At 39.7% G+C, this 13,045-nt stretch overlaps 1 protein-coding gene across 10 annotated transcripts in view; it reads left to right on the top strand.

Moving 5' to 3' along the window:
- LOC108718510 (catenin delta-2) overlaps positions 1-13,045 on the top strand; it is a 757,810-nt gene that overhangs the window by 736,984 nt on the left and 7,781 nt on the right. For all 10 annotated transcript variants that reach the window (XM_041566188.1, XM_041566184.1, XM_041566181.1 and 7 more), the window contains 2 exons: positions 11,032-11,158; positions 11,882-12,004. In XM_041566188.1, the coding sequence (XP_041422122.1) occupies positions 11,032-11,158; positions 11,882-12,004 (250 nt within the window). The remainder of the gene's footprint in view (positions 1-11,031; positions 11,159-11,881; positions 12,005-13,045) is intronic.

Here is a 13,045-nt window from a genome sequence, read left to right as displayed (position 1 = left end):
GAGGCTTAAGGAGAAGGACCTGAACTGGGTCGCAACGCTACTAGACCCTCGGTACAAGCATAAAGTGGCAGAAATGTTACCAACGTACCACAAGTCCGAAAGGATGCTGCATTTACAAACCAGCCTGCAAAACATGTTGTACAATGCTTTTAAGGGTGATGTCACTTCAGGAACTCATCAACATTCCAGGGGCAGAGGTGCCAGTAATCCTGCCACGAGCGCACCTGCAAGGACAAAGCACTTTGGCCACTCTGTAACGTCAGACATGCAAATGTTTTTCAGTCCAAGGCAGCGCCAGAACCCTTCTGGATCCACCCTCAAAGAACGCCTCGACCGGCAGGTAGCGGACTACCTGGCATTAACTGCAGATATCGACACTCAGAGGAGCGATGAACCCCTGGACTACTGGGTGCGCAGGCTTGATCTGTGGCCAGAGCTGTCACAATTTGCCATGAACCTCTTGTCTTGCCCCGCCTCAAGTGTCCTCTCAGAAAGGACCTTCAGTGCAGCAGGAGGGATTGTAACTGAGAAGAGAACTCGCCTAGGTCACAAAAGTGTGGATTACCTGACCTTTTTTAAAATGAATGAGGGGTGGATCTCGGAGGGTTACTGCACGCCGGAAGACTTTTTCTGAGTTTCTGACTCCCCATGCAGCTGTCCTTCTCTGCACGCCTCATGACTCCACACACAGCTGTCCTTTAGCGTCCTCCTCCCTCCGCCACCGTTACAAACTAGGGTGCAAACCCTACTGGTTTCATTTGAATCCAGGTAAATCCTGAGTTTTTCTGGCCTCTGTGCTTCAGTGGCTGCAACCAAAAAAATTAATATTTTCAACATTTATATGGCATATTTTTTCTGGCCTCTGTGCTTCAGTGGCTGCAACCAAAAAAAATGAATATTTTCAGCATTTATATGGCATATTGTTTCTGGCCTCTGTGCTTCAGTGGCTGCGACAAAAAAAAATGAATATTTTCAGCATTTATATGGCATATTTTTTCTGGCCTCTGTGCTGCAGTGGCTGCGACAAAAAAAAAAGAATATTTTCAGCATTTATATGGCATATTGTTTCTGGCCTCTGTGCTTCAGTGGCTGCGACAAAAATAAATGACTATTTTCAGCATTTATATGGCATATTTTTTCTGGCCTCTGTGCTTCAGTGGCTGGGACAAAAAAAAATGACTATTTTCAGCATTTATATGGCATATTTTTTCTGGCCTCTGTGCTTCAGTGGCTGGGACAAAAAAAAATTAATATTTTCAGCATTTATATGGCATATTGTTTCTGGCCTCTGTGCTTCAGTGGCTGCGACAAAAATAAATGAATATTTTCAGCATTTATATGGCATATTTTTTCTGGCCTCTGTGCTTCAGTGGCTGTGACAAAAAAAAATGAATATTGTCAGCATTTATATGGCATATTTTTTCTGGCCTCTGTGCTTCAGTGGCTGTGACAAAAAAAAATGAATATTTTCAGCATTTATATGGCATATTTTTTCTGGCCTCTGTGCTTCAGTGGCTGCGACAAAAAAAATGACTATTTTTAGCATTTATATGGCATATTTTTTCTGGCCTCTGTGCTTCAGTGGCTGCGACCAAAAAAAATGAATATTTTCAGCATTTATATGGCATATTTTTTCTGGCCTCTGTGCTTCAGTGGCTGCGACAAAAAAAACATAATTTTTCAGGAAAGTACACATGCCTAATTTTTCAGGGTTCTGCAACAGTGGCAAAATCGCATCTTTTATGGTCACCGCAGGTGATCAATAAAGTAGACCAAAACTGGGCCCACACTGCAGAATCAGTGTTTTTTGGTTCACTTCACTGTACATTGAATTACCTCTGCCTGACCGTGCACGTGCGCACCACTACACCACTACAGAAATATTGCCACCAACAGGACGAACATCCTGGAGGTGACAAGCTCAACTAGTAATTAACAACTATTATTTGCTCACTTGACGGTATCATTCATTAAAGCTCTTTGCGGTTTTTTGCGTTGCAGTAAGCGCCGCGTTTCGTCTTTGCGTGTGAACAGGCTGTAACCTTTACATGTAGACGCTGGACGTTTTAAAGCAGTTTATTACACAGGTTTAGAAATGTAGTGTGATTTCTGCCCTTTACAGCACAAAACGCAGCGCTGTGTCAACAATGTATTTTTTAGAAACATTTTTGCCCTTGATCCCCCTCTGGCATGCCACTGTCCAGGTCGTTGCACCCTTTAAACAACTTTAAAATCATTTTTCTGGCCAGAAATGTCTTTTTTAGCTTTTAAAATTCGCCTTCCCATTGAAGTCTATGGGGTTCGCGACGTTCGCGAACCGTTCGCATTTTTGACGCAAGTTCGCGAATATGTTCGCAAACTTTTTTTCCGACGTTCGCTACATCCCTAGTCAGTAGAGGAGCGTAGTAAGTGGTTGGGTGAGTATATAGAGATGAGTTCAGAGATGTAGGGTGGGGCAGAGTTATGAAGTGCTTTGAATGTCAGGGTCATTAATTTGAATTTGATTCTGAAAGGTAACGGAAGCCAGTGCAGGGATTGACAGAATGGCGAGGCAGAGGAGGAGCGGTTGCTTAGGTGTATGAGCCTCGCAGCAGTGTTCATTATGGACTGGAGAGGTGACAGTCTCTGGAGGGGAAGGCCAATTAAAAGAGAGTTACCGTAGTCTAGACATGATATGATGAGAGAGTGAATAAGAATTTTGGCAGCATCAACAGTAAGAATAAAATAAAGCATGTATATTGGAAAGCAGCTTGCTTTTAGGGATTATTTAAAGCCCATTTAACATATTTAAAGGGAAACTATCTTGAATATTTTATAAGTTTTAGCATACTGAAATAAGAAGTTTTCTAAATATAATCAATTGCAAATTCTGTACCATCTCTCTCAGCATCTGTTTCTCTTCACTCTCTTTTCATGCAAGAATTGGGTGTCAGATATTCATTGACAGTTAAATGCAATATATCATATAGGGGGGCTTCCTTTTTTAGCAGATTTATTAAAGCTGACTTAAATAACTGATTTCAGTACAAACAAAATCTAAGAAAATAACTGCCTTTTGCACAAATCCTGCATGTTTGGTGAGCTTTCATACATCTTCTAGGCAAAAGGAGCCCCCTATAAGATGTATTTTGCTGCTGCAAGAAGAGAAATTGATGTTGAGATGTGAGGGATAGTGAAGATAAATATTTATTTACGCATACTCCCCTTTAAGTTCCTTATAGGCAAAGTGGAGCATGTATCTCTCATAGTCTGGTTACAGGTACAATTGTATAGTTATGGGTAAAGTTATGGATAAAGCCTGTTCAGACCACCACTAGAAATATGTTTGTGTGAGACTGGGTTCCCTAATAAACTTATAGTCTGTGTATGGTCAGATATAAGGTTAAACGTTTTTTACAATGTTCCCATACCCTAAAGAAGTATAATATAAATGGGTTCAGTATTGGTGTACAAATCCTCTGGGCTAGCCATCAGAGCCGGATTAAGACTGAATGGGGCCCTAGGCAGGGTAGTGGTTTTGGGGGTCCCACTTTTAACTTGGCCCGTGTAGCATTGTGAAAAATGCCCCACATGCCACTCCCATTTTACAAAAACACACAATTTTCCATGTTTGGAATAGCATCATAGCCAAGTGTGCCAAACGACAGACACTGTAGTCCGTGCTATTTTATGATATATTGTGGGCCAAACCATTTCATGTCACACTGTGGCACCTGCATTTCATGGCTGTAAGATCAATGTAGAAATGAACCATAGCCCTACACTTGCCAGTAAGATCAATGCAAAAAGGGCAATGACAACTCCCTTAAACCAAGACTTAACCCCTTAACCCCAGTGTGGCATCCCTTCCACAAATCAAGCCCTGTAATCCACACTCCCCAGCTCTGCCACTGGATATAAGCAGAGATTCTGCAGAGATAGCTGGTAATTTGGCCCTGGTAGCCATCGTAAGTTATGTATATGGACATTAGGGATGGTGCTTTGCTCCATAGTAATCTAATGTGGAGGACCTGGAGAAACATGACATCTAACCAGTTGTGCAGTTAACACGTTAATAGTCGAAAGTCTGGATTTTTTTTCTACATGAGGTTGTGACATGCACCTTATTGGCATCCCATACTGTCTGGACAGAGACATCCAAAATGCAATTCACCTTAAAGTATCCGTTGAGTTTTTGGGAGGTCTTCTCTATGGCCTGTGAGTCAAGTAGGAGGAAATTATTCCAGGTTATGAAATGTTAGCTGTAGCCTAGTGATAACCATGGAATGGTCTGACCATGTGGTAGATTGAATATTGTGAATTGTTAGCAGGCAAAAAGCTGCTCCACAGGTCTTGTTATCAGAATTATTTAGAAAATAGTGGGGTAAAGGTAATATTAGTATTTAGGAAATAATTTAATTTGTTTAACTGCATTTAAGTAATAATGTTTGTTCAGTATTTTATTTGATACTAGGCAGATTCGATTTTTTTCACAAACAATACACTGAAAATACAGTAAGTGCTTTATTGGTTTAAATAGTTTTGGCTTATTTGCATGAGCTTGTAATTTCCTTACACTATTCAAAAGTTTTTAAATTAACTATTATTTTACAGGAAATTGAACTTGTATAGTTTTTACTCTCCCAAACATGAGGTGTAAAACATTCTAAAAAAATTATGCTCCATTTGTATTTGGTACTGGTATTTGAAAGGGCAAGCTGGACTTGCAGTTCTCATTAGCATCAGAAATTGCTGTTGTAGCCAGTAGAAAGAGATTTCAGGCATGGGGAGTAAACAGGGTCGGACTGGACATGGGGGGCCCACTGGGTAACTATACTCCGGGCCCCCCGTGCGCATGCGCATGAAAGCGCGCATGCGCAAACAGGTCGCCGCACGCCAGCGCGCATGCGTGAACGTCTCTGCGCACGCTGGTGTGTATGCAAACGCCGGTGCGCATGCGCAAACACCAAAGTGCATGCGATACCGGCCCAACGATTAATTTTTATTTTTGTGCCAGAACATTGGGGGAGGGGGCTGGGCCGGCGGGGGCCCATGAAGGCCGGGGCCCACCGGGTATTTTCCCGGTTTCCCGCCGGCCCAGTCCGACGCTGGGAGTAAAAAAAACTGGCAGGCTGACAATTTTCCTATGTGCTTTTGCGTGTAACATGTGGCCTCTGTGGACCTAGAATACCAGGGCCGATTTTTCTTACATACACTTTTAGGTAACAAACTGTGTAACTCTAGTCTCATCAGCATCAGAAAATGCTGTTGTAGCCAGTAGAAAGAGATTTCAGGCATTTTGGGGAGTAAAAAAAACTGGCTAAAATTTTACTATGTGCTTTTTTGCCTGTAACATTTGGCCTCTTTTTTGGCTCTTTGTGCCTCTTGTCACCTAAAATGCCAGGGCCGATTTTTCTTCTCAGTCCAGACCTTTAAGCCATGAAGCTGCTACATACACTTTTAGGTAACAAACTGTGTAACTCTAGTCCCTAAGAAAGAAAGAAGGATATTAATTAGTTGGAAAGTGCGCAGGGTCATACAACATGTAACTTGCCTTGTTATAGAATAAAAGAATGAAACTATGAGGATAGACTGCCAAGGTTGGGGTAGTTTGGTAAAAAAAAAAAAAAAGGCTCTCGTGAGTGGACATAGTTACAAAGAATGAAAGACTTGAGGAACTATACTGTGTATATGTGTGTATATTATAAGGTCTGTATAATTATGTGTATATATAGTGAATAAATTTATATACGCAACCCAATGGGACTTAACCCCCTGCCCAAAAAGTTCAAATACACTCAATGAAAATGAAACATATTAGTACAATAAAAGGCAATGTTTATTAAACACTAAGCCAAAATACTCCAGTTAAAACCAATTAAAATAATAAGCAGCGCTTAAGCAGCGCTGCATATGGAAAACGGGATCCCTTAGTACAGGTATAGTCTATGCACTAGTGCCAAGTACATGTCTAAATATGTGCGTAGTAAATTGCTGCCCAATGGGGCGTATATCGATACACTGAGCACAGCGGTTTAATGGTGAAATGGAGGTCCCAATGTTCAAAGTAGATATGTAGCCTTCCAATATCCGATGTTGGTATCCAGAACAAGTTGCTGCAAGTGCACAGTAGTGCTAATGTGTCCAGGTGTCTGAGGAAACAACGGATAGCCGTATGGACAATACGTCCTTAAGACCACTCTCTGCAGGAACGTATAGTATCATAACGGGGCTATTAATAAAAGAATGGGAGTGCGCCCAAACATGGTCAAGAAATGCACGGGGGGCCCACCCATGTGAAGTGGAGTTGGTCGTAATTAGATATAGATCAGCGGGAGGGGCGGAAATACCGTCGCCCAAAATGATATCTCCGTGATATATACTCACGTCCCCCACGATAAACAGCCTCAGCGTGGCGACCTAATTCCTGACCAGTGCAGTCCAATGAACACTCCCAAGTGGATCCGTGTAGTAGGCGTCCCCAAAAAACAGCTCAGTTTGTTCGCAGCATAAATGGCTGTCTCTCATAAAGAACCTCCAGGCAGGGAGCTCCGTAACCGCAGCACGCGCTGCACCTCGACAGCCGTTTCGCCAACAACGTGGCTTTGTCAAGAGACCGGAAATCCGGAGTTACTGTGAAATGTAAAAGAAGCGTCATGTGATCATGACGTAATGGCGTCGTGAGATCAATTGGTTGTATTCAAAGTGTCCTTTTAAATCACGTCCTGGATAAGAAAACTCTGAAACAGTAATAGCCAATTGGCATCGTAGTAAGTGTCCAAACCACCATATGTGGTAGTAGCATTGTACAATTGGTACTAGGTATAAATAGATCCAGGAATAGTCCACGACATAAGCAGAAAAAGCCTAGTGAAAAAATATGGATCAAATAATAACAAAACATTTTAACAATATAATGAACATTAAACCACTGAACACCCTCCTGAGGTAATCTCACGGAAACATGAATTGGGTGTACTATGGTGCAGAATCAAAATAAAGTAAATCAAATACAGATACAAAACAAAACAAAAACAAAACAAAATGAAACAAAAACAAAACCAAAATTAAAAATAAGAACAAGATAAGAAAGGAAGATAAAATAGCTATAAAGTAATTCGAAATTGAGCACCGGATTAATCCATTTACCCCTTGCAATTATCTATGGACAAATGCCTGTTGAGTATTGCCAAGCACATATATTGCTCCCCCGGTGGCCAGTATTCTGGTATTTACTTTCAAGGTATAGACCGCCTACCTGGAGACATAAGAGGCGGTGATTTGGATAATAAATTACCCCAACTGGAGACGACATGCATATTTAGGCTTAATACTTATCGTTCTGAAATTGGTCTTAACGGACATTTAAATTTTCAGGCATTTGTCCATAGATAATTGCAAGGGGTAAATGGATTAATCCGGTGCTCAATTTCGAATTACTTTATAGCTATTTTTTCTTCCTTTCTTATCTTGTTCTTATTTTTAATTTTGGTTTTGTTTTTGTTTCATTTTGTTTTGTTTTTGTTTTGTTTTGTATCTGTATTTGATTTACTTTATTTTGATTCTGCACCATAGTACACCCAATTCATGTTTCCGTGAGATTACCTCAGGAGGGTGTTCAGTGCTTTAGTGTTCATTATATTGTTAAAATGTATTGTTATTATTTGATCCATATTTTTTCACTAGGCTTTTTCTGCTTATGTCGTGGACTATTCCTGGATCTATTTATACCTAGTACCAATTGTACAATGCTACTACCACATATGGTGGTTTGGACACTTACTATGATGCCAATTGGCTATTACTGTTTCAGAGTTTTCTTGTCCAGGACGTGATTTAAAAGGACACTTTGAATACAACCAATTGATCTCACAACGTCATTACGTCATGGTCACATGACGCTTCTTTTAAATTTCACAGTAACTCCGGATTTCCGGTCTCTTGACAAAGCCACGTTGTTGGCGAAACGGCTGTCGAGGTGCAGCGCGTGCTGCGGTTACGGAGCTCACTGCCTGGAGGTTCTTTATGAGAGACAGCCATTTATGCTGCGAACAAACGGAGCCGTTTTTTGGGGACGCCTACTACACGGATCCACTTGGGAGTGTTCATTGCACTGCACTGGTCGGGAATTAGGTCGCCACGCTGAGGCGGCTTATCGTGGGGGACGTGAGTATATCACGGAGATATCATTTTGGGCGACAGTATTTCCACCCCTCCCGCTGATCTATATCTAATTACGACCAACTCCACTTCACATGGGTGGGCCCCCCGTGCATTTCTTGACCATGTTTGGGCGCACTCCCGTTCTTTTATTAATAGCCCTGTTATAAGACTATACGTTCCTGCAGAGAGTGGTCTTAAGGACGTATTGTCCTTACGGCTATCCGTTTGTTTCCTCAGACACCTGGACACATTAGCACTACTGTGCACTTGCAGCAACTTGTTCTGGATACCAACATCGGATATTGGAAGGCTACATATCTAGTTTGAACATTGGGACCTCCATTTCACCATTACACCGCTGTGCTCAGTGTATCGATATACGCCCCATTGGGCAGCAATTTACTACGCATATATTTAGACATGTACTTGGCACTAGTGCATAGATTATACCTGTACTAAGGGATCCCGTTTTCCATATGCAGCGCTGCTTATTATTTTAATTGGTTTTAACTGGAGTATTTTGGCTTAGTGTTTAATAAATATTGCCTTTTATTGTACTAATATGTTTCATTTTTCATTGAGTGTATTTGAACTTTTTGGGCAGGGGGTTAAGTCCCATTGGGTTGCGTATATAAATTTATAAATTTTGGTTTGTGGACACCCCGGCCCTTTTGGTCCTTATACATAATTGTATTTACTGCCCATCAGCACCCTTCTCTCACTTTATTCCATTGTCATAGTTATATAGTGAATAAAGTTACCAAAGAATTCCATGACCATATAAAAGCACGAGGCCTAAGGCAGAGTTTTTATACAGGTCATCAAACTCCGAGGTGACTTCTAATATACTCATATTTTGCAACAGGGGGTACTTTATTTCGATGGCAGAATTGACATTGACATTACTAAGCCCCATTTATAAGGATATCATTTACAGGAGATATATATATGATGACGGCTCGAGTTTAGGAGCCGAAACGTCGCAATAAAGCAAACTATTTTCTTCACTACAAAGACCTGTGTGTGCAGTCCTTTTGTGCACTATATATATATATATATATATATATATATATATATATATATATATATATAAAATTAACCAAAAAACTGCACTCCAAGGACTTTTATGCAAACAAAAAAAATCATGGTTTTGGCTCCAATACTCGAGCTGTCTTCAGGAAGTCAACAAAAAGGTCAATATGACATCATCAGTAGGTGTATATACCATCAGTGAAACCATGTTGTATGATTTAAAAGTGCATTGTTAGGCTTGAACAACTGATATAACCCAAATCACAATATTTGCATATAATTGGAGGTGTCAGAGCTTAATAATAATAAGTGCAGAATCGTGTCGAATCAAGGTGCATGTAAAATTTAAAAGCAATGCCATATCCATTGATGGCATACAACCCTAACAAATGTTCAGAAAAGTGGAAAAAGATCTTCTTAGCCCGAGATGGGATAATCTTGGCTACTGTCACCCTTGTAGCCATTAGTGTAAATCACGTACCAATGAGAATTGACGGTAACCCCTTCTGTAACGCTCTTGTGGCAATTAGCGAACAGCCTCCGCAGGCAACTTCTATCACAGCGGTAATAGGTTAACATCAACACAGGTTACGCATCTGTTGACAGGGGTGACAAGCCGCCAACTCCGCTAACTTGTTCCCACATATGGAGGGTATAACATCCAATAGTGTGCTGCACAGTGTCAGACTGGCCCACAGGGATACCAGGAAAACTCCCAGTGGGCCCTTCTGCTCAGCCAACTATCTGCCTTGTTTGCCTATACAACAGCAATTGCCCCATTTCTATATAAGAATAAAGAGAAAAAATGGAGGAGGAGACTGATGATAATATTTGAGAAGAAGTGATTAAAAGAATAAAGAAAGTGAATGACACAGAAAGAAAAATATTTCGGAGAGTGGGCCTTTGCCCATAGGTTTTCTGGTGGGCCCCAGGCATCCCAGTCCGACACTGGTGCTGCACCGCAAACTGGCCACATATATATATATATTAATGGTCCCAATAAAAATTGGAAAAAAATTATAAACTATGGTTTCAGTCTCAATGCATCATACTGTTTGATGTGTTCCAGAGCTAACTAAGAGTTAGTATGCATCCATTTCCAATTTATAGGTGCTTAAAGGCTTTGTGTCCTTTATGTGTGGATGGTGTCAAATTAATTTGCTTCTATAATGCAATGGCATAGGAATAGCTCAAAGGCCCTACAGGAGAATCCAATACACCTTTAAATATTCAATCCAAAGTAATTAAGTTTCATTAGAAGCGCTGAAGCTGAAACAAAATAATGAAAGCAACAATCATGTTGGGTTGTATTTATTTTGCATTGAATTGAAAATACTCCCAATTGGCTCTTTAAAAGTATTTTATACATTTAACTTAAATTGCTTTTGATCATGCTGCTGGTATTCATTTTTTTTGTTTTTAACTTTAGTTTTGGATCAGTAATAAAAAGCCAAGCTATTATTTACAATCATTTTGGATTTGAGTCACAATGGTGGAGCATTTATTTTGCTAGTTGAAGATTTAATTCTACAGTACCTGTGCAGAACTGCCTTGTACTTGTTTTGGTGACACTATATTCATATTGTTTTGCTTATAGAAAAAAATTTCCACTAAATCTTCAAAAGTTTGTGAATTGAAAAAATGGCATTGATTGAAAAATACATAATACTAATAAGAGGTATCTCTCATTATGAAATTTGGACAGCCACATAACACAAATATCAACATTTTGAAAACTGACCAGTCTCAGCTTAAGATATCTAGCTGTTTGGGTTTTATTAGAAGTTTTTTTCTGTTAAAAGAATTGTCAGCACATTTCTACCAGTTTTATGTTTCATGTGACATTCATGTTCCTAGGATGGCTGGTCACAGTATCATTTTGTAGCCTCATCATCGACTATTGAAAGGGACCGGCAAAGACCGTACTCTTCCTCTCGCACACCATCAATATCTCCTGTTCGTATGTCTCCTAATAATCGTTCAGGTAATATCATTTGTAATATAATTAAATATATATAATAATATATGAATATATTGATTGGTTGGGGTATTCATATAGGAACTATACTGACAAATGTACAATATCCATGGTCCCAAACTTATGTGGCAGTATGGCAGTGATGAAGCATTTAGGAATAGGCCATAATACTGTAACAGTGGAACAGTTGACATAAACTGCAAGCACTAGAATGTGAATTGAGCCTAGTCACAATAGTACAGACCAACATAATTGGCATGTGCTAAGTAAACTTTGATGCAAATTATATTATTGACACCATATGCATTAGAGAGCCAGAAGTGATGCCATACCCACTCTAAAAAGGTCCAGCAAAACTTAGCAGGTATTAATTTGTGTCCTTATTGGCAGTAGAAAAAATTCTGTACTGAAAAAACACAGCAACCAGCAGTCTAGTTTGTTATACACTAACACTACCACTCGAAGGTCCAGTTGCTGAAAGCTCTTTTAATCTCCCTCCAGACTATTATTCACAAAGTCAGTGGACATACAGGCCAGCGAGATCTCAACATATACTTATTCTCCCATTGCTAGAAGAACAAGAGCATTGCTGATTTCTTTTAGTGGTCAATGTTTCTTAATGTGTTTGTTGAGGACAACAAAGCAGTCGTTCTTATATATTGTTTACCTGTACTGTGTAAAAGAACGAGTTAATGTGGTATTGCATTATGAGTATTTTTTCTGATCTAGCAAGTGCCCCTGCCTCCCCTCGAGAAATGATTAGCCTCAAAGAAAGGAAGTCAGATTATGAGTCAGCTGGATCAAATGCAACTTATAAAGGAGAACACACGTCTAGGAAAGACGCAATGACAGGTATTGTCACTGGGCTATAAAAATGCATAAAATATCTAGGTATCTTCAAATCAATTCTGCATGCTGACATCACAATATAAGTGGACTAACATATGCATCTGATATTTTTCTAATGGCATGATAAAATACATATTCCAAAACAAAATACAGTATTAGAGCGGAAATTAATAAAAATTGTATGCATTGCATGAAATGTCTAGCAAATTTACATCCACAACATTGTGCAAATTAATTTCCTACTGGAATGGATACTATAAGAGTTTGTTGGTGGCATGCATAGCCATACATGTAAAAGTTTTCACAGTGTTTAATGCAATGCACCAAAAAAGTCCCGCCCACAATTATAAACCACACCTACTGTTATAATAAGCCTTGACATGAACACTTTCTGGTTTCACCAACTGTAAAATCATTTTGCTATTTCCAGCAAAAACACACTTATTTTCTATGGTTGGAATGGCAGCATCAGACACACAAAGTGCCCTAGCATTTTAAGACAGACAGAATGGCCCCCACTAATTAGTTGCAATTAGTTGCAATAGGAACCAGATCCCATCATTTAGTTATTCATGGAACAGCAGCCAGTGAGGTGGAGTTTCCATATTTAAAATACATATGTACAGTAATGCCTACATAGATATAGATATAGATAGCTAGATACAAAGGTACACAACACAGACACACATCTCAGATTTTTACCAAACACAAAATGCTTGAGCTTCCTTGGTACAGTCAAGTAGCTGCAAAAATGCTGTAATTTGTATGTAGATATGTTAGTTGCTCTCCCCTCATTGTGGATGTTGATACCACACACTTTGAAGACACAAAGATTACAGAGCCAACTATGTAGTATTTAAATTTCACTTGGATTCCCTCTTCAGAAAACTAGGGACCAGTTTCTGTTGCAGGGTGAGTAAAGATGATAGATGCCCTCTCTTTTATCACTCCACTTAAATATCGATGCAAATTTTCAAGTGCAAGCATTTTGTGTTTGATTTATTTTGGGGGGGTGTAGAATCCCTTGTGTCGTGCGTACCCATT

This window comes from Xenopus laevis, chromosome 6L (genome assembly GCF_017654675.1).
Source record: "Xenopus laevis strain J_2021 chromosome 6L, Xenopus_laevis_v10.1, whole genome shotgun sequence".
Classification (NCBI taxonomy): domain Eukaryota; kingdom Metazoa; phylum Chordata; class Amphibia; order Anura; family Pipidae; genus Xenopus; species Xenopus laevis.
This window is presented reverse-complemented; position numbering and strand designations above follow the sequence as displayed.